This window comes from Benincasa hispida, chromosome 6 (genome assembly GCF_027475165.1).
Source record: "Benincasa hispida cultivar pf3 chromosome 6, pf3_genome.v1.1, whole genome shotgun sequence".
Lineage (NCBI taxonomy): Eukaryota > Viridiplantae > Streptophyta > Magnoliopsida > Cucurbitales > Cucurbitaceae > Benincasa > Benincasa hispida.
Window position 1 is genome coordinate 7621469 of NC_143483.1, and position 21156 is coordinate 7642624.

Consider the following 21156-nt stretch of genomic DNA (forward strand, 5'->3'; position numbering starts at 1 on the left):
TTGCTTGCTATTTCCCTTAGCCACAAAGTGTTGTATTGTCGCATACCTCATGGGCCACTAACTGCTAGATCGTCGCATGCCTCAAACCTAACCTCTCAAGGTTGCGTTATCACATAGTTAATACTAAGGCAAGTAACCTCTCGGCCATTACCCACAATCAAGGTTACATATGATCATCGCATGCACCATCGCATACCTTGTCCAACTACTTGCTTAAGGTTGTTGCATTGGCCCTTTGGTATGCAACACCATCGCTTACCCTCAACCATCGCTTAGGCCTCCAACTCGTGTCCACGCCTTACCACACCACGCCCATGGCTTGCCTTGCCATCGCAACTCCTAACCTGGCAAGCTTGAACATTGCATGTCCTTAACTTGGCACCTACAACACCATCGCCTTGGCAACCCACTCATGCCCTTGTTCTGCCATGCCATCGCCTCAAGCACACCTTGTCTAGCATCATCACTCAGCCACACTTAGCCACCAAATAGGCTCGCTTAACCTCGAAGGACAAGTTCAACGCCTAATGTCTTCCCATCGATGCCCATCACATGGCCAACACCCATTCCAACACTTAATCAAAATTTTCCTCCTGTTAGGTTAACACATAATCACTCGAGAGCCATGTCTTTCTATACTTAAATTTTTCCCTTATTCATTTCCTTATTCTTCACCCATTTCCCTACAATTACCCATTAACTCACATGTTAACCCACTCATCAAACTAATCACATTATTAAACATATTTAAGTACGAAAGGTAGAGTTCGGGATTTACAATTGATTTGAGGCTTCAGTCATGAAAATTGTCAAATATTCGTGCACTGACGAGCAATCACATCAAACCGGGAAATTTAAAGTGAGAGCGAGAGTGTTTGACCAGCAAGAATGAGACTTATAACATGAGACACTTGTGAGGACAATTTACATAATTTAGTATGGCGATGATATCATACGATGATCAATTAACATTATCTTAAAAAATTTTGGTCATTTGATTTGGGCCAAAAGATGGGTCCACGGTAGAAATTTCCCCTTGAAACTGTGTGGGGAAGTAATTTGTTTTAATTTGAGCATAAAATATTTCGAAAGATCATACCAATGGTTTTGGAAGGGTTTAAGGCGGCTACTTCTCCATCTCCCCCTATGAATTCTTATTGCTTCTGCAAAATTCTCTGTTTATCGAACTCTTCTCTTCAAATCTTCCACCAAATTACGTTCATGCCTTTCTGCTGGCACAATTTCGTGTAGTTTAATGTCCTTTTGCCAGTGTTCTTCCAATCTTACCAGCAAATTCGATAATTTCCTTCTGTTGAAAAACCCCACAATTTTTCACCAAAACCCTCCGATGATATCCACGTCTATGTGGAAAACCCTTGCAAAGCAAGCTATTTGTAGGAACCGGCAGTTTCATCTTGGTTGGCATTGCTTTTCCTGCTCCAGTGGCGTTCTGGGTCGTCCCAACGAGTCTTTATTTCGCGAAAAATTGATATCTGGTAATTTTGTTCTTAGTTCACTTCCCAAGTTCGGGAGTTGGGAAATGGGCATTGGTCGAAATGAAGTTTTGTCTCAAGAAGATTATGGAAGCAGATTATGTTTTGGGTCTATGGGAGCTCGGATTGGGTTAAATGGGTCGTGCTCGAAAGGCTATTCTAGTGTTGCTGAGGCGGTTTCGTCAACAGATGTGGATGAAGATGCATCTGTGGACAATGAAATCCAGGAGTTATTGCAAGAGATGAGCAAAGAAGAGAAGAGGCAGGTTACGTGTAGTTGGAGGAGGAGGATGAAAATGGTGAAGGGAATGGGAGCAGGGAAGTATCAAATGTTGAGGAGGAGGCAGGTGGCCATAGAGACTGAGGCGTGGGAACAGGCAGTTAAGGAGTACAAGGAGCTATTGATGGACATGTGTGAGCAGAAGTTAGCACCTACTTTGCCATACATGAAGTCCTTGTTCCTTGGCTGGTTCGAGCCTTTGTGTGATGCTATAAGTAAAGAGCAAGAATTAATCCGGCAAGGGAAGAACAGAACACCATATGCTCCTTATTTTGATCAATTACCTGCTGATATGATGTCAGTAATCACGATGCATAAGTTGATGGGATTGTTGATGATGGGACATGAGCGTGGTAATACCAGGGTTGTGCAGGCTGCTTGTGTAATAGGAGATGCTATTGAACAGGAGGTACGTTGATTTTGTAAATGTAGATCCTTTGCCAGGTCTCTAGAGAGTTTAATGCACGTTCTGGTTTGTTTGCTAGATTACTGGAAGTAACTCAAAGATAAATATAATTTAGAAAATAACTGAATTAAGCTTAGAGGGGAACATCCTCCATTTAATTGAATCAGAGTTGGGAGAAAAGGTGATCCTTCCTGTGTTGTTCTGCACTGGTTGCAATTTAATTGTTACCTTTTAAAGTGTTAAGTTATTATTTTCAATTTCAAAATTCTATCTTTTTGTATTGTAACATCCCAATATATTTTTTTTTTTTTTTTTTTTTACTAATTAGAAAATCTACATTTTAATTAATTAGAAAATCCATAATTAAAGTAGTAAATATATTAGATTTATTTTTTGAATATGACATGATCTTCCATAGACATTTCTTAATTTAATTAATTTAAAAATTCACATTCTAATTAAATTAGAAATTCCAAAATAAACCTCAATCCTATCAATTTGAATTAAATCCCAATTTCTCTTAACAACTCAATTTAAATTAATTATCTTCTCTAATTTGGCTCTTAAAACCAAAATTAAAGAACCATAAATCCAATCAATTTAAGATAATCAAATTTAAAATTACTGAAAACTCGGGATGTTACATGTATAATGGCTTAAGCTACATTAATCGAAGCAGTATTTTTTGAGATGTGTTTTTTGCCTAGGTGCAAAATGATAGTCTGACTTATAACTTTGAGTCTCGACATGAATTTTGTTCCACACTGATTGTAAGTTTGTAACCTTGTTGCTTAATCATGTCAGGTAAGAATTCACAAATTCTTGGAGAAAAAGAAAAAGAAAACGCATGACAAAGATAATGAGAACAATGACCAGCCTGATTCTCAAATGAAGGAACATGAAGGGTTAAGGCAAAAAGTGTCCAACTTGATTAAAAAGCAAAAGCTTCCGGCTGTAAGACAGATATTGAAGGGAACCGATGATTCAAGACCATGGGGCCAGGACGCCAAAGCAAAGGTCTGGGTCATCTTCTCTATATACAGTAGAAGAATAACGGTTGCATATTTGTTATTTGCAAAATTGCTAAAATACTTGGTGTTTTTAGGTTGGGAGCCGTCTAATTGAGTTGTTGACACAAACAGCTTACATACAACCTCCTGCCGATCAGTTGGCTGATGGTCCACCTGATATTCGTCCTGCATTTCGTCACTCACTTAGAACTGTGATGAAAAAAGCAACGTAAGTCATTTATTTATCATCATCAATTAGTCAGTCTGTAAGTTCCCCCAGTTTCTTCTCTTTGTACCTCTTAATCTTCTGATATATAAAATTGTTTCTTTTAATCTGTTTTGTTTGCTTGAATTTATTATTTCTACACTCTATCAGCAAGAATTCTGGCAGGAGATATGGTGTCATTGAATGTGACCCTTTAGTCGTCAAAGGCTTAGAGAGGACTGTAAGTAAATGCTATCCATTTTGTTTCTGGAAAATTTGCTTGTGTCCCATTCTTCTGCATTTCATTGTTGGACATGGCTAATGCCAACTTCACATTTCTTTTTGCAGTTCTCTGTACTTGTTTGTTTGGTAGAAATAGTTTCATGATGTAATAATTGCATTTGGAAAGAATTAGTTAGTTTGGCCCAAGTTCTTTGTCAGTTTTTGTTATCGTGGAGTTTTTCTTGCATTACTGAACATGCCATGGAATTTCTTGCTGCATCTTTCCTTGCTATATGTTTTACGATTGATGAGTTGTTTTTCTTAAACAGGCAAGACACATCGTGATTCCCTATATGCCAATGTTGGTGCCCCCGGTTAACTGGACTGGGTATGCTATTTCACTTTGCATTTGTCTTCAATCTGTCTTTTATGTCACTTTCTTTTTAAGATCAATTTCCTATGAGAATTAATGCTCTACAGTAGAAGGCTCATTGTTTCTTTCATCAATGAAATGTTAAAAAAAAAAAAAATCTTTAGAGCAGAAGCAACAGCTTGAGGAGTTGAAATTATAGACATAGTACTTCAATATCCTATGAGAATTAGAACTCTTGAACTTACGTCCCACATCCAGGCATCTTAGTTGAGCTCTTTTAAGTGGGTGGAGATACGAAAGTAATATTGTGCTGATATGTGGTAAGGTAAAATGAGGGGTGCATAACTAAGAAAAATGAGAAACTTGAAATGAGCATACCAAGAAGAACACGAAGAACATGTCCCTCAACTCTAACCAATCTGTAGGAGATATTTAGCTCACAGTTTTGATAATTTTGGGTTTATGTCCTATCCAGAAAAAAAACAGATCCATGAAGCCTAGGTTTGTGCAGATGTATTTGGATTGTGCAAAAGTAATGCCATAAAAACCGTACCTCGTGTAACTTGTGTTTGGTTGTTAAGTTTATGATAAGTAAAAATAACCACATAGTTTAAAGGGTGGGTTTTTGTCAACCTAGGATCATTAGAGAAAACCAGATTCTCTTCTGAAGGATATTTCATGTAATATGTCCAAAGTTTTCTATTATTTATTTCTAAAGAATTGGTATTCTGCCGACCAATAAATAAGATAGGCACAAAATGCTGCTGACAATATCTTTAGATTTGGATCTCTCTGATTGACAATAAGCTTTTGCACCTGCGTTTTCTTTCCCCCTTGGAAACTGGTATTTTCCTTTTTAGTATAAGTTTGTTTTCCTCCTGTCACAGCTATGACAAAGGTGGACACATCTTCTTACCATCATTTGTCATGCGTACTCATGGAGCCAAACAACAACGTGAAGCTGTTAAGAGGGCCCCAAAGCAACAATTAGCTCCAGTTTTTGAGGTTTGAGATATTTAAATATTATAATTTCACATATGTGTGTGTGTTTGTGTTTTCACCACTATTTGAATCTCTCAGCTAGAAGCAAGCTTGTTGAATCTTTATATTCTGTGTAAACTTAGGCATGTTAGTGCTTTTCCATCTTTCCCAGGCCTTAGACACTCTTGGAAGTACTAAATGGAGAATAAATGTAAAGATACTCAGTGTTGTAGATAGAATATGGACCAGTGGAGGGCGCCTTGCTGATCTAGTGGATCGGGATGATGTAAGTTGCTTGATGTCATCATTTTTCTTACAACTACTTTTGATGCAAATATTAGTTTGATTTTTCCCTTTCCAGGTTCCATTCCCAGAAAAACCTGACTCTGAGGATGAAGTGCTGCTAAGAAAGTGGAAATGGAAAGTCAAATCCGTGAAGAAAGAAAATATGGAGAGGCATTCACAACGTTGTGACATAGAGCTTAAACTTGCTGTATGGTCTCACTTGTTGCAACAATTATATCTTATCTAATTGATTGTATTTCTATATCCACTTTGTTTAATTCTTTTTTGATGGTGGAACAGGTAGCAGGCAAAATGAAGGATGAGGAAGGTTTTTACTATCCACATAACATAGACTTTCGAGGCCGTGCATATCCTATGCATCCGTACTTGAATCATCTTGGTTCAGATCTTTGCCGAGGTATATTGGAGTTTGCAGAAGGTCGCCCACTCAGGAAGTCTGGCCTAGGTTGGTTGAAGATTCACTTGGCAAATCTTTTTGCTGGGGGTGTGGATAAATTATCTCATGATGGTCGAATGACATTTATTGAGAATCATTTAGAAGATATTTTTGACTCTGCTGATAGACCACTTGAAGGAAGACGGTGGTGGTTGAATGCGGAGGATCCATTTCAGTTTTTAGCCGCATGCATGAATCTTACTGAAGCTTTGAGAAGCTCTTCTCCCGAAACATTTATTTCGCATATTCCAATACACCAGGTATTCACATATTGCCACCTATCATTTCTTTTTTTCCCGCTGAAAAAGATCTTCTCCACCATAGAGCTTATGTTATAGCTTAAATTGGTATCATTATGAAAATATTTATAATTGGAAAAAAAGAAAAAAGGCCGGAGTTGGGTCTCATCATTGGGTACAAAGCCCAAAGACCGATCCAAGTCCAGTCCAAGGTCAATGGTTGACTCCAGCTTTTCCATAAATTGGATTGAATATAGATCTATCTTTTTTTGTTTAGGGATGAAAAAAGAGTAGGGAAAGGAAAAATAGCACACCAAGATTTTACATGGAAAACCCTAATTAGAGAGAAAAACCACGGGATAAGGGAATTTTTATTAGAAAACTGATACAAAGAAATACAACAGACCAACAACTTAAATAGAGAAAAGGGAAGCCCTAGGGTACAATGAAAAAGACAAAATTGCCCCTAGAGTGCAAAACCCTAATTACAACACTCCCCAAAAGTTGGGGCGTAGATGTCAATAAGACCCAACTTGCTCACACATGCGTCAAACAACTGTTTGGGTAGTCCCTTTGTTAGGACATCTGCAATCTGTTGATTGGAAGGAATATAAGGAACACAAATGTTGCCAATATCAAGTCTTTCCTTGATAAAATGTCGATCAATCTCCACATGGTTTGTTTTGTCATGTTGAACAGGTTATTTGCTATGCTTATAGCTGCTTTATTATCACAGTAGAGTTTCATTGGACCGGTATGCTCTTGATCAAGGTCTTTCAAAACTTTTTCAAGCCAGATCTCTTCACAGATTCCCAGACTCATGGTCTTGTATTCTGCTTCGGCACTACTTCTGGCAACGACACTTTGCTTTTTGCTTCTCCATGTAACAAGGTTGCCCCACACAAAGGTACAATACCCTGATGTTGATTTTCTGTCTACTACAGATCCTGCCCAATCAGCATCGGTGTAAGCTTCGATGCATCGCTTTTCAGTTTTCTTGAACATCAAGTCTTTCCCTGGAGAGGTTTTCAGATATCTCAAAATGCGCTCTACTACCCTCATGTGTTCTTCGTATGGAGACTGCATGAACTGACTTACCATACTCACTGCATAAGAGATGTCGGGTCTAGTATGAGAGATATATATTAATTTTCCAACAAGCCGTTGATATATTTCTTTGCTCACTGGAACACCTTTACTCATATTACTTAACTTTGCATTTGCTTCTATAAGGGTATCAACTGGTTTGCAACCCATCATACCTGTTTCCTTAAGCAAGTCCAGAGTATACTTCTGTTAGGAAACTGAAATTCCTTCTCTTGATCGAGCGACTTCCATTCCAAGGAAGTATCTTAGTTTTCCAAGGTTCTTGATCTCGAATTCTTCAGCCATTTTTTCCTTCAATCGGTTAATCTCTGAGGTATCATCGTCTGAAATAACAATGTCATCAACATAAACAATCAAAACTGCAATTTTTCCGGATACTGACCTTTTAGTAAACAGAGTATGGTCAGAATGACCTTGTTTATATCCTTGCGACTTTACAAACATAGTAAATCTGCCAAACCAAGCCATTGGTGACTATTTTAGCCCATATAAGGACTTTCTTAATCTGCAAACTCGGTGATTAAACTGTTTCTCGAATCCTGGGGGAGGACTCATATAGACTTCTTCCTCCAGTTCTCCATTAAGAAAGACATTCTTCACATCAAGCTGGTGAAATGGCCAATCCTTATTAACTGCAACAGAAAGAAGGATCCGAACTGTGTTTAACTTTGCAACTGGTGAAAAAGTCTCGGAATAATCAACCCCAAAAGTCTGAGTAAAACCCCTGGCAACTAATTTGGCTTTGTATCTGTCAACTGTTCCATCGGGCCTATACTTTATTGTGAACACCCATTTACATCCGACTGCTTTATGACCACTTGGAAGATTGACTTGATCCTACGTATGATTTTTCTCGAGAGCTCTCATTTCTTCCATAACTGCGGCTTTCCATTCAGGACTTTCCAACGTTGTATGTATACTGTTTGGTATCACCACTGTGTCTAGATTTGTAGTGAGGGCCTTGAACTCAGAAGACAAATTACTATAAGACAAGTAACTCTGCAATGGATATTTAGTACATGATCTAGTACCTTTCCTTAGTGCAATCGGAAGATCAAGGGATTCATCTTTGGCTTTACTTTCTTCTGACATACTGTACTCCCCCTTCGATTATGTTATTTTCCCACTCTCAACAATTTTTTCAGCGGGAATAAGAGATGCTTCTTTTCCAGGTTCTACCATGTTCTCAAGAGTCACAAAATCATCTGTCTCTGCACCACTATCGACCTCAATCACATCTTTGCTGTCATTCTCTTTCCTGCTTTTGCTCTCAACATTTTCAACATAAGCATCAGTTTTATCACATTTATTATCATGATCAGGGATAGGACTACCAGTACCTGGAACTGATCTCTGTTCAAACTCATGAACTGGAGCCGGAGAGATAACAGGCGGCGCTATTTCCTTCCTGAGATTCTTCCTATAGTATGTGATCCAAGGGACTTGTTTGGTTGGGAGGATAGGTGCATTGGTACTGATACTGACATCAAGGATGGGTTCAGGTTCAGGTAAGGCAGAAAGGCTGGGACCCCAATTGGTTTCTTCACTGGAATGCTCCCCCTGACGAGAACCATTGGGAAAGAATAGATGATCTTCAAAGAGTGTCACATCCATAGAGACAAAGTATTTTCTGGAAGGGGGTGTAACACTTGTACCCGTACTGATGTAGAGGGTACCCTACAAAAATGCATTTTTGTGCCCGAGGGTTAAACTTGATACGGTTAGGTCCATGCGAATGGACGAACACCACACAGCCAAAGACACGAAGGGGTACATCAAAAAGAAGTCTGGAATTTGGGTAAGACTCTTTGAAGAAATCTAAGGGGGTTTGGAATTTTAGGACCCGGGATGGCATGCGGTTTATTAGATGGGCTGCTATCAAGATAGCATCACCCCACAAATAAGAAGGAAGGGAAGTTGACAACATAAGTGAGCGGGCAACTTCAACAAGGTGACAGTTTTTCCGTTCGGCCACTCCATTTTGTTGAGGAGTGTACGCACAGGAACTTTGATGAACAACACCTTTGGAGACTAAGAATTCGTGTAAGGCGTTACTAAGGTATTCTCGCCATTATCACTCTGGAGAATAGCGATTTTGGTGTTGAACTGGGTTTCTATAGAATCGTAAAATTGTTGGAAAATTGAAGTGACTTCTGATTTATCTGTCAGAAGGAAAACCCAGGTTAGTCGAGTATGATCGTCAATAAAGGTTACAAACCAACGCTTCCCAGTTATGGTAGTGACTGATGAAGGACCCCAGACATCGCTATGGAATAGAGTAAACGGTTTAGAGGGCTTATAAGGTTGAGAAGAGAAAGAAACACGAGGCTGTTTGGCCTGGACACACACATCGCATTTCAATTTAGAAATATTAATGTTGCGAAAAAGATGAGGAAACAAATAATTCATATACTGGAAATTAGGATGGCCAAGGCGATAATGCCATAACATATAATCAGTTTCAGAAATAGAAAAATGGGAAGAAAACAACTAGTCTTATCACATATCCTAAAGGAAGCTTCTTCAGTGAAGAAATAGAGTCCCCTGTCATGCCGGGCAGTGCCAATCGTCATCCCCAAGTGCAGATCCTGAAAAACATCATCAGGTGAGAAGATAACACGACACTTCAAATCTCTTGTAAGTTTACTAATAGATAACAGATTGTAAGACACTTTTGGCACATGCAACACATCTTGGAGTATTAAGCCGGCAAAGGGTGACACCCGTCATTTTCCAGCAACGGGGGCAAAGGACCCATCTGCAATTCTGATTCTTTCATTTCCAACACCAGGTTGATAAGCTAAAAATTGATCAGAGGAGCTAGTTAAGTGATCTGTGGCTCATGAGGCTAATATCTACGGTTTAATACCAGTTATACTCACAAGGCCAAAGGAGTGAAAAGTACCTGTATGGACGATTGCACTTACATCCACTGTAGTAGTAGTGCTCTGAGTAGTTTCCTGATTCTGAGTCTGAGTATCTCCAGTAACAGATTCACCTACAAGAGCCTGGCTTGGCTGTCGTTTCTTACCATTTGGCGGTCGGCTGTGAAGTTTCCAGCACTGATCTTTCGTGTGCCAGGGTTTTTTGCAATGTTCACACACTGGGGGCGGTTTACTGTTCGGTTTATCTTGGACAGGGCCTGATGTTTTGAAAGCAGCAGAATCTATTGGTGTTACAGGTGTACTGTTCATGGCCCTCGACCTATCTTTCTCCCGGCGAACTTCATAACAAACTTCCATTAGGGATGGTATAGGTCTGGTCCCCAATATACGACTTCACACTATATCAAATTTAGAGTTCAGTCCTGCAAGAAAGTCATACACGCGACCCGTTTCTTCAGACTAATAATGTAACACTCCACAAGGATAGTTCCAAATCATTTCACGGCACAAATCCATCTCTTGCCACAACAGAGATAGCTTGTTAAAGTAAGCAGTAACGTTCATCGTTCCCTGTTTATATTCATGGACTTGTTTATGTAGAGTATGTAACTGAGAGGCATTCTGTCTCCTGGAGTAGAGTTTTTGGGCTGCCTTTCAAATATCACGAGCTGTAGCTACATACAATAAAGGTTTTCCAACCTGAGGTTCCATACTTCCAATCAAAATCGATCTCAACAAAGAATCCTCTCCTTTCCACATTCGCTCTTGGGGATCACCGATCCTTGGTTTTGGTATTTCACCTGTCAGATATCCAAATTTGTGACGGTTCTCAAGGGCCATTTTAATAGATTGGGGCCAAGAAAAGTAATTATCACCATTCAACTTTTCTCCTATAATAATTCCAGAAGAATTGCTTATAGTTCCAGAACATAAATTTGAGGGGTAAGTAGGGAACGAAGTTACCGAGTTTTCAGGATATGGGTTTAGATCTAGTTGGATCTTGGATGTCGATCCCAGGGCTTCCCCAATAGCAGCAAGCTGCTGCTGAAACATCTCGTTCTATCGTTTAATCTGCAACTGCAACTGGGTAACTTGATCTTGGATTATATTTCCTTGGTCCTGGTGGTATGATGAAGACTCACCCCCTCCAAACTCATCCATGATCGGCGAAAACTACCCCATTCGGTTATTCATACTTGGCTGGAAAATACCCATACCTCTTCCTCTGTCTTCTGGTGCGGCAAAGGTTGGGATGAGGCGCCGATTTGAGAGGAGAAGACCGGCGGCAACCCCAACGAACGGAAACTGGACTGGTCGGCGTTGGGCATCACAGATCTGGACTGGTCGGTGTTGGGTATAGCAGATCGGGGCTGGTCAGCGTCGGTCGGCAGCGTCTGAGATCGACCGGACAGATTTCGTGTAGCTTCGTCTACGCGCGACCGAACCAGATGGGTACCTGCTGGTTTGCTGGTCGCCGGTTGCTGGGTCTGGCGGCTGGTCATTCCGTCTGCGAAGGAGTTGGCCAGCGGTGGGTAGGGTTGCGACGGCTAGTCTTCACGAAAGTGGGGAAGAAGAGTTTGGAAATACCTGTCAATGGCTTTTTGGATAATACTGATTATATCTGGGTTATTGGTTTGGAATTCTCCTGTTGGATTTTTCTCAATGGTGGCCAGGGTTTCGTCTCCATTCTCTGGTACCATGATGAAAAAAAAGTAGGGAAAGGAAAAATAGCACACCAAGATTTTACATGGAAAACCCTATTTAGGGAGAAAAACCATGGGATAAGGGAATTCTTATTAGAAAACTGATACAAAGAAATACAACAGACCAACAGCTTAAATAGAGAAGGGAAGTCCTAGGGTACAATGAAAAAGACAAAATTGCCCCTAGAGTGCAAAACCCTAATTTCAACATTTAGTTTTAACTAGTTTTGCTCTTTATGGTTTGTTTCCTTTCATACACTTGTAACATCTTTTATTATCTTGATGAAGTGGGTTGTTTCTTGTTAAAAAAAAATTGGGCTGGCCCATGGGCCAACCCGTTTGAACTGTATATGGATCGGCCCATGGGCCGACCCAAATGCACAATCGAATATAACAATATGTATTTTATATATAATTATTAATACTCATTAATAAATAGTAAATATTTTAATTTTTTTAGAAAAAACAATTCAACAACCAACTAATTTTCATCTACAAGTCTTGGGGATTGAAAAAAAATAAATGAGAGAGAAAATTAAAAGTGTGTAGGATAGGGTGGGTGAGGATTGGAAAGTGAAAACCATTAAAGAATCACTCTAATCTATTCTTGTCCCACATTGGAAAATTTGAAGATGAGGGGGTTGCATACTCTATAAATAAGTCTTCAAAGTTATTTTTACATTTGAAATAAAATAATACTTTATTTGAAGGGCCAATCCAAGTCGGATCCAAAGGTCCAGTCCAAACCCAATCCAATTTCGACCCATCGAGCAAGGTCTATGGATTGGGCTATGTGCCTATGTTTAAGAGGTTGGTTTGGCCCAAGTCCGACCCAATTGCTTGAGGCTCGTAGGCTTGGGCTAGGGTCAAGCCTGGGCCTTTGATTCTTTGGGTTGCGCCGGGCAATGATGAGGCTGAGCTGGAGTGAATAGACTAATAGAAGCTCATACGTTTCCCGCTTCTCCATCGATTCTAGGACTATTTGTTGCTATACTTCTACTCAAATTCCTCCTTGCGTGTGGATTTGGCATCTTATACGCTTTAACCATTAGGGATATTCTGTCCTTTTTCTACACCCGTTCATGGGTAGTGTGTTTTGGTCTTTTTTTCATCACTAGAGTTAATTCATTATACATATTCTTTGTAATTTAGTATGTCCTTTGTGATTGTGAGTTATACTTGGGTTGGTTTTCTTGATCCCCTTACATGCATAACTTTTTTCAAGTTAAAAGGAAATGAGTTTGTTGTTTCCCTTAAATCTCTAGCGCTCCTTACTCTTTCTTTTTTCTGTGTGATTTTCTAGGATGGTTCTTGCAATGGGTTGCAACACTATGCTGCTCTTGGACGTGACAAGGTAGTCAATATTTTAGCATTCATTTCTTCAATGAAAAGCTTTGTTTTTGTTAAAAAAATGTATTTTAGCATACGTTTTAAATGGCAAAATAGTTGAAAATATTTTTAAATATAGCAAAACTGACACTGATAGATGTTTATCAATGTTTATCACTGTCTATCGCTGATAGTAATGACATTTTGTTATATTTGTAAATAAGTTGACTCATTTTCTTGTATTTAAAAACAACCCTTCATTTATTTCATAGTGCGTAAGCAATTAATATTTCTTCCGACGATGACATCACATTAGGGATAAAAATATTTTGAAATACTAACCTGTCCGTACACCTTCACGAATTGCTACGATTGTAAATTTGATCCACTTTTATTTTGGGTTTTAAGCTTTAAATTTTAAATTGTTCCATTATTAAAATTTCTAAACGAAATACAATCTATGTTTATTGTGTTCAGTTAGGAGCAGCAGCTGTCAATCTGGTTGCCGGAGAGAAGCCTGCGGATGTTTACTTGGGAATAGCTGCTAGGTATGTTACATAAACATGGAGATAACATTTGTCGTGCCAAAAGCGTGTGATTTTATTGCTCACAATTACACTAGTAAAATTTCAGTAAGGATGCAAACAATTTTTTAAAATTCTGGTTGGGTTTTTAATATAATGAGGGAAGATTCAGTTGCATGGGTAAAGTTTAATCTCTTTCCGACCCATTGTATTTTCAAATACTCGGTAGATTGTATTAAACAAAATAGTGGTTTGTTGAAAAGAGCCTACTCTTTAAAGGATGTTGCTGTATTCTCATTGTTCTGGGCTGTCTTCCAAGGAATAGTGACGTTAAGAATTCTTTTGAGTGGGGCAGGGAATAGGGAATAGGTTTTGGTGGTCTCACATGGAATCTCGGATCCTCTTAACTCTCAAGGAATTTTGATGATTCACAAACAAGGAAATAGACATTAGTGGGCCAATATTGTTATTTTAATAAAAAATTGGAGAAAACAGGTGCTTTATAAAAAAAATAGAGGAAACAAGTTTTTTTTTTTTTTTTTTCTAAATGCGTCTTTTAGAGAGACGCATTTAATTTTTTTTTTAATTTTTTATTCGGGCCGTTAACAGAAGTTGAGTTTTTTTTTTTTAATATTTTAATATTTAATTTTTTAAATTTTGAATCAGTCTTTTAAAAAGATGGATTCGACGTCTCTTTTCAACTTTTTTCCTTTTAATTTCTTTGAATCCATCTTTTAAAGAGAAGGATTTCGTGGTTTTATTTTTTACAAAATTGTAACCGAGATGGATTAGATGTTGCAATGTGTTTTTTTTTAAAAGAAAATTATACTCAATTTTGTCGATTGTTGATTTTTTTTTTTTTTTAAATCATGGTGATTTTACGAGTGATACTATTTTTTATCCAACTTCTTTTAATGTTGGTGAAATATTTTTAGAGATCATAGCGATTCTTTTAGTACTAATATTTTTTTAAAAACTTCATTTTCAACTTTTGTAAATGAAGAATGAAGTTGTAAATAATAACAAAAAATAATTGTCAGTAGTAGTACAACTTAAAAACTTGGTAGAAGTTTTTTCTTTTTTCAAATAATTAACGAAATGGAAGAGAAGATAATTACATAACCTTTAGAAGAAATATATAAGTATCAACTTCTCGTACTATATTTTTTCATTGTGTCAAAATTTTAATTATATGTTAGTGTTAGTAGAAATGTGTAAAAATAAATTTATAATAAATAAATAGAAACATAACCTATGGAGTAGAATGATAGTGGTGGACTACACAAGATCGTAAAAAAACTCCTTAGAATCAAAATTGTAAGGTTTAAATCCTATTTTGGTCCCCGAACTTTGAATCTTGTTTTGTTTTGGTCCTTGAACTTTAAAAAAACGTTCATTCTAGTCCCTGAACTTTTAAAAATTACTTACTTTGGTCCCTACTATTAAAATTCTGTTAACTCTCAAACATAATGGTGGGATGACTTGTATTTTTGAATGACTAGACTGCCAAATAAGTTAGCCATACTAAAAAAAAATCTAGGATTTCAAATTTGAATTAGGTGGTAAAGTGATTTTCTATATGGGATCTCAAAAGTCAATTGCATCCAAGATTTTGCCCATTTACTATTTTGGCACATTGGTTGTTGATATTTTACTTCACAGATCTTGCTCAATCCATGCTAAATGCAATTTCATCCTTAAGCATATTTCATCTTTAAAGAGTTAACATATTCTTAATAGTAAGTACCAAAATAAACACTTGCTAAAAGTCAAGGGACTAAAATGGACGTTTTTTAATGTTTAGGGGACCAAAGGATTTAAACCAGATAATAAATAATAAAATGAAAAAGATAGAACGCTGCACAAAAGGAGGTAAAGGAAACTGAGGGAAGGGGAGAGATGGAAAATAAGAAAGTGGGACATGTAAGTGTTGCGGTGGAAATATTTTTTGAAGAGGAAGTAACCTACTGGTGGAGTGAAATGCTGGAGTTTGGTGGAGTGAAATGGCCGTAAAGTGGGGGTATTAATGGCCTCATGAATTCGTTTCTTATAGAAACAAATTCAACATTGGACAGAAACCATCTTTTCAACAGCCGGATTCTGATGGATGTTAATTGTTAACTCCGTTTGCTCCCTTTTCCTTCTGTTGGTCAGCTGGTCAATTTTTTTTTTGAATTCGTTTCCAACACCTACGAATTCACATAAAGACAAAAAAACATGTTCTTCCTAATTTATTCTCAAAGAACTGGTTTCATACGATTATTTTTTTAAAATGCGATATTCATCTTACTAATCCCAGTTCTTAGAGGGCTTCTTACTTCACCTCAAGGGAGCTTTAAAAATCCTCTTTTTCATTTTCTAAAACAAGATCCTTATGTGCTTGAACCTAGTCTTCACATGTAGCAGTTTGTAAATACAATCTGCAGTCTGTCAGTGACTCAAACTGATCATAGAAGTTGACATGTTAGGATACTGATATCCTTTTATTCCCCTTTCTAGTGGATGAAGTAAAGCATTTAATTAATAACACCATGGATTTTTTTTTTTTTTGGGAAGCCTACACTACACCACAGAAATTATATATATATATTATATATTTATTGTTGTAGGGTTCTGGAAATCATGCGAAGAGATGCACAAAAAGATCCAGCAACTTTTCCAGATGCATTGCGTGCAAAAACATTAATAGATCAGGTTCTCTGCCAACTTGAGATCTCGGAACATTAATCTATGTATTACAGTGCAAAATGGGAAAATATAAACTATTTGATGCAATCACTGAATATTTTGCAACCAGAAAAAAACTGGTATTAGGTAGACATAACTGATGACTGATGTTTATTCTTGTTTTGATTGTTTTCTGATCCTTATTGCCAAAACTCTTATAGGTGGACAGGAAATTGGTGAAGCAAACAGTGATGACATCGGTTTATGGTGTCACCTATATTGGTGCTCGTGATCAGATAAAAAGGAGGCTGAAGGAACGTGCTGCCATATCTGATGATTCAGATCTCTTTGGCTGTTCTTGCTATGCTGCCAAGGTAGGAGGCAGGTCCTTCCATCTTCGTTTTAGGAACTTCTATGAATTAAATGCATGAATTAGTGGTCAAGTATTTAAATAGTCCAGTAACATTATGTGTGAGCAGACGACGATGACGGCATTAGGGGAAATGTTTGAAGCAGCTCGTGGGATCATGAATTGGCTTGGAGACTGTGCAAAAGTTAGTTCTCTTCTCAGCTTTTTTCTTTAAGGAAAAGAAAACAATTGTGAACTCCCCTTTGGCTATGTTTGGAAATAATACGAAGTTGATATTCAAATAGATTATTGCCTCGGAAAATCAACCTGTGCGATGGACTACACCCATTGGACTACCTGTTGTGCAACCATACCGCAAATTGGGAGAACATCATGTGAGTGTTGAAGATTTTAGATAATCAGTCAAACTTACCAATTCTCTTATGGTCGTATCAAAAAGATATTCAAAGGTATTGACTAATCTATGATTGGTTTCAGATCAAAACTTCTCTCCAAGTCTTGACACTACGACGAGAAACAGACAAGGTAACATTATAACTTCACTTGAAACTTCTCATATTATCAATGAAGGTTTGTTTTTACTTGTAAAAAAAATTGATTGGAAGATTTTTTTCATTGGATGTTGCAGGTCTTGACAAGGAGACAGCGGACAGCATTCCCACCAAATTTTGTTCACTCTCTTGATGGTTCTCATATGATGATGACTGCAGTTGCCTGCAAAAAGGCAGGTTTGAATTTTGCAGGTTCGTCCTCATGAATTATTCTCTGTTATCTAGGCTTTCACACTCTACTAGTGCTAACTGCTATACGCTCATGTATATCAGGGGTCCATGATTCATACTGGACACATGCTTGCGATGTGGATGAAATGAATAGAATACTTAGAGAGAAGTTTGTTGAACTTTATGAGACTCCAATACTGGAAAATGTACGGCTTTCCTACCTCATATTTCATTTTGAACATTATGAGAAGCAGCTTCCCGTTTGCTTGATGTATATAGTCATAACTCGTTTGTGAATGAGTAAAGGGAAAAAGAAGGTTTGGATAATCTTTATCTTTTGAAATCTGTTGCCTCTAATTGTGCAGTAAATAAACATAGGAATAGTTCTTGGTTTTAAAGAAAATGCAATTGGTAAAGGTGGGAGAGGATTAAAATGTCTATCATTGGTAAAGAAACAGAGGGTTCCATGGAAGTTGGGAAAGTTACAGTCTTCTTATCACTAGTTCTTGTCTTTGGAATTGATAGTTTCTTTCTTGCTACTGATCAGGTAGTTAGTTCTCTTTGAAATTAATAGGAAGTTACATCATCGTGAAGAATATATTTATTTATTTATTTATTATCATTTTTGTGCTATAATCGTTGACGTTGCAACTGATCTCATTGATTGTTTGCTCATAGTTATTAGAGGGCTTTCAGCGATCTTTTCCTGGATTGGTCTTTCCTCCTCTACCCGAACTGGGAGAATTCGACCTAAAGGAAGTTCTGGAGTCACCTTACTTCTTCAACTGAGTTTATATGGGTACATTTCTCTTCATTTTCCACTCTTTTAATGCGATCAGCTGAGTTTGCCTGCTACTGTGATTCAACTACCTCTCAAGAGTAATGGGGGAAGATGTTGAGAATCGCTGGTGCAGATTGGCCACTCTGTTGTAAATAAACATCAGGTTTTCTTCTCTTAGAAGACTCGACTCAGGTGGACTTCTAAAGAGCTTTCGGCTCGAATATGCAGAAGAAAATGGTCAGACAGACGATACCCTTTGAACACAACAAAGCAATAGCCATGTATTTTCTTCTACATATTCTTCAACTGGAGCTGCTTACCAACATACAGATAAGCAAGAACTTCCCATCCGTTTGCGTGGCTGCGTTTGTCAGCGATGATTGAGAGTCGGAATATATTTTCCAGAAAGGAAAGCATGATATGATCAAGATTTGATGATAACAAAGGATTGCTTGTTTATATCTCCCCACTCTATGATTCAGATGAAATGTGAAAGTGGTGAAAAAAGTTCACTATTGCCATTTTCTGAATTCATCATAAGTTCTGCAGCTCTGCCACAGGCTTGCACCTCTCTCTTAATGTTACTTACCTCATTTCAATCTCTACAGCTTTAATCCTTATAAATTGTTGCAGTCTGCTTTAATGTATCTATATGTTTGTGCATTTGCCAAGTATAATGGACTGGCAATCTGCCCTCTGAATCTGCCGGTTCTCTTGTATGGTGGGGAAATTAGCTGCCAATAGAACATTGAACAAATGCTATATTAACAAAATGATGATGTGGTACATCTATTTGACATATGTACCATTTGATTTTCCATGATATTAATGGATGAGATGATAGAAAAAAATTGCACAAAGGGGTGCTAGTGCCGGTGTTATATATGATATAACATATTCTCATTTATGAAATAATGTTTCAAATGCTTTATATAGGAGATAATTTTCCGGAAGAGCCATTTTAAAAGTTCAAAATGATAAATGACCTAGTTTTTTTAAAAAAATATCAATTGTCCCTTTGTTGATGTTATAACCATCCCGAAAGAGCCATTTTAAAAGTTCAAAATGACAAATGACCTAGTTTTTTAAAAAAATATCAAATGTCCCTTTGCTAATGTTACAATCACGTGAAGTTATGGTATTATCCTTTTTTCTTTTTCCTCTTCTCCAATGCAAGAAATCTTCTTCTGCATGTCATTGTCTTCTTCTTCGATATGACGAGTCTATGCGAGTAGCTCCGACACAATCAACTCCAATAAGCAAGAGACGAGAGAGAGAGGTGATTTTGGGAATGAGGAAACAAAGAGAGGAAGACGAGCGAGAGCGACGTAGTGATTTGTGAGTGAAAAAAAAAAGAGAAAGCAGGATGAGCGAGAGTGAGAGACCTAGTGATTTGTGAGTGAAAAAAGAAAAGAGAGCAAGAATGTTTTTTCACTACGCGCGAGTATATTTTGGTAATTCTATCTGAATTTGACGTCAGTAAATGATCATTTAGTATTTTTTTTTTAAATGGATCATTTCACATTTTTTTACCTAATTTTTGGGTCATCCATCCCATGGACCCTTTATATAGGTACTCTTTATTTATCCTAACTCATTTCAGTTTATGCATCTCTAATACTTATGTAATCATTAAAAAGAATTAAATCTATGTAACAAAACAAATTAAAATTTAGTCTTTGAACTTGTGTCTATTTGGTCATTGGACTTTTAGAGTGTGTTTGGGGCGAAGATTATCCTAAAACTATAATAACCATCTTTTACTATAATAAATACTATTTTGTATTTCTCAATTAGCTACGGTCAACACAATTTCAAAACCCTAATTTGTTATCGTATTTACTATTTGCTACAATTTTTATTATTTTACATTCATCATTTTTTTTTTATGGCTATAATGTTTACTATTTCCTTTTACACCTCAAACACAACTCAACTATAATAACCTAGGACTATAATAACCAACTCCTTGTCCCAAACATTTCCTTAAAAGTATCCAATAGAAACTTAAACTTTCAATTTTATGTAAGTTTCTAAGTTTTAAATTGTGTTTAAAAAATAGATTTTCAATTTTGTATTTAAGAGGTTGGTTATATATTCATCTAAAAGTATTTGATTATTGATTTATTCGATATAAAGTTGAATTTTATGTCAGATAAAACTTCACAATTTCAAACTTATGCTTAGTAGATACATGAGTTTAAAAACAATATATTAAATAGGTTAAGAGTCTGTTAGATATAAAATTATTTTATAAATTTTAGAGATTTATTAGACATCTAACCTTAAAACATTTGCATCTACAAATTCTCAATATAGCTTTTTGAATATTCTTATAAATTATTTATTCAAAAGAAAGCAACATTATCCAAAATATCAAATATTTAGTCTGATTATGACCATCCAAATTGTATTTTATATTTTCAGATTCTTTGAGTTCAGAAAATATATGTTTGGTAGATAATTTGAATTCTGTGATTTAAATAGGACAAATTTTAAAAACAATATTTTTATATTTTTTTAATGTAACCAGATTTTAAATTTTAAATTTTAAAAGGTAGAATTACATTAAATAATGTTAGAAATGGTTAAAATGTATGTCATGTTATAAACTCAATTAATTTAAATAAATAAATTATTTATTATGTATTATATTATGAACTATACAAAATAAAATTTACCCAAATTGTTTTAAAATAAAATATTTTTATAAATTAATTAATAATAATTTGTATTAAATTAATATTTGATGGTAACTATTACTAATTTTATGGTTTGTAAATATTATATCAAACACATTTAAAACAATGTTTAAATCATAATCCAATTTCTGGGTCTACTAACAAATAAATATATGAAAATATGAAATACAATTCTGTTTTCATTAACTCTCTTACAAGTGTTTGCTTCCAGATTTTCTACCAAACACGTCCTCATATTTTTAACTATGCATTTGAATATGTCTTAAACGAATACCATGCATTTGAAGATTCTTGTTGTCTATATTTCAAGAAAAGCACATGGCCCCATCTCCATTTAAATTTACATATTGCTTAAATTCAAATTTCTTTTTATTGATAAAAAGAAATTTCTTAGTCAATTCTCTCACAGAATTGA

At 36.5% G+C, this 21156-nt stretch overlaps 1 protein-coding gene across 2 annotated transcripts; it reads left to right on the forward strand.

Annotated features, from left to right (window-relative positions):
• The first annotated feature begins 1056 nt into the window (after positions 1-1056).
• LOC120079773 (DNA-directed RNA polymerase 2, chloroplastic/mitochondrial-like) lies at positions 1057-18899 on the forward strand. 2 transcript variants are annotated; one of them, XR_016530222.1, is made up of 19 exons: positions 1057-2182; positions 2984-3196; positions 3285-3418; positions 3566-3635; positions 3946-4004; positions 4877-4994; positions 5143-5256; positions 5332-5463; positions 5556-5972; positions 12950-13000; positions 13453-13523; positions 16109-16193; positions 16388-16547; positions 16646-16720; positions 16821-16910; positions 17014-17061; positions 17165-17279; positions 17361-17464; positions 17937-18899. XR_016530222.1 is itself a non-coding variant. In XM_039034152.2 (19 exons), exons 1-19 carry the CDS (start codon positions 1256-1258, stop codon positions 18045-18047), a joined length of 3087 nt encoding a protein of 1028 aa, XP_038890080.2. In that variant the 5' UTR covers positions 1057-1255; the 3' UTR covers positions 18048-18899. The 2 variants fall into 2 exon arrangements, 1 of the variants encoding a protein (XP_038890080.2); XM_039034152.2 differs by having other exon boundaries at positions 16388-16540.
• Positions 18900-21156: the final 2257 nt, after the last annotated feature.

What these genes read in the sequence shown, in the direction of transcription:
- LOC120079773 (XM_039034152.2), top strand. Translation starts at nt 1,256, where the DNA reads ATGTCCTTTTGCCAGTGTTCTTCCAATCTTACCAGCAAATTCGATAAT. An exon ending in TCAAAGGCTTAGAGAGGACT is followed by an intron (nt 3,636 to 3,945) that starts GTAAGTAAATGC and finishes TTTCTTAAACAG; the next exon opens with GCAAGACACATCGTGATTCC. An exon ending in GTTCTTGCTATGCTGCCAAG is followed by an intron (nt 16,541 to 16,645) that starts GTAGGAGGCAGG and finishes ATGTGTGAGCAG; the next exon opens with ACGACGATGACGGCATTAGG.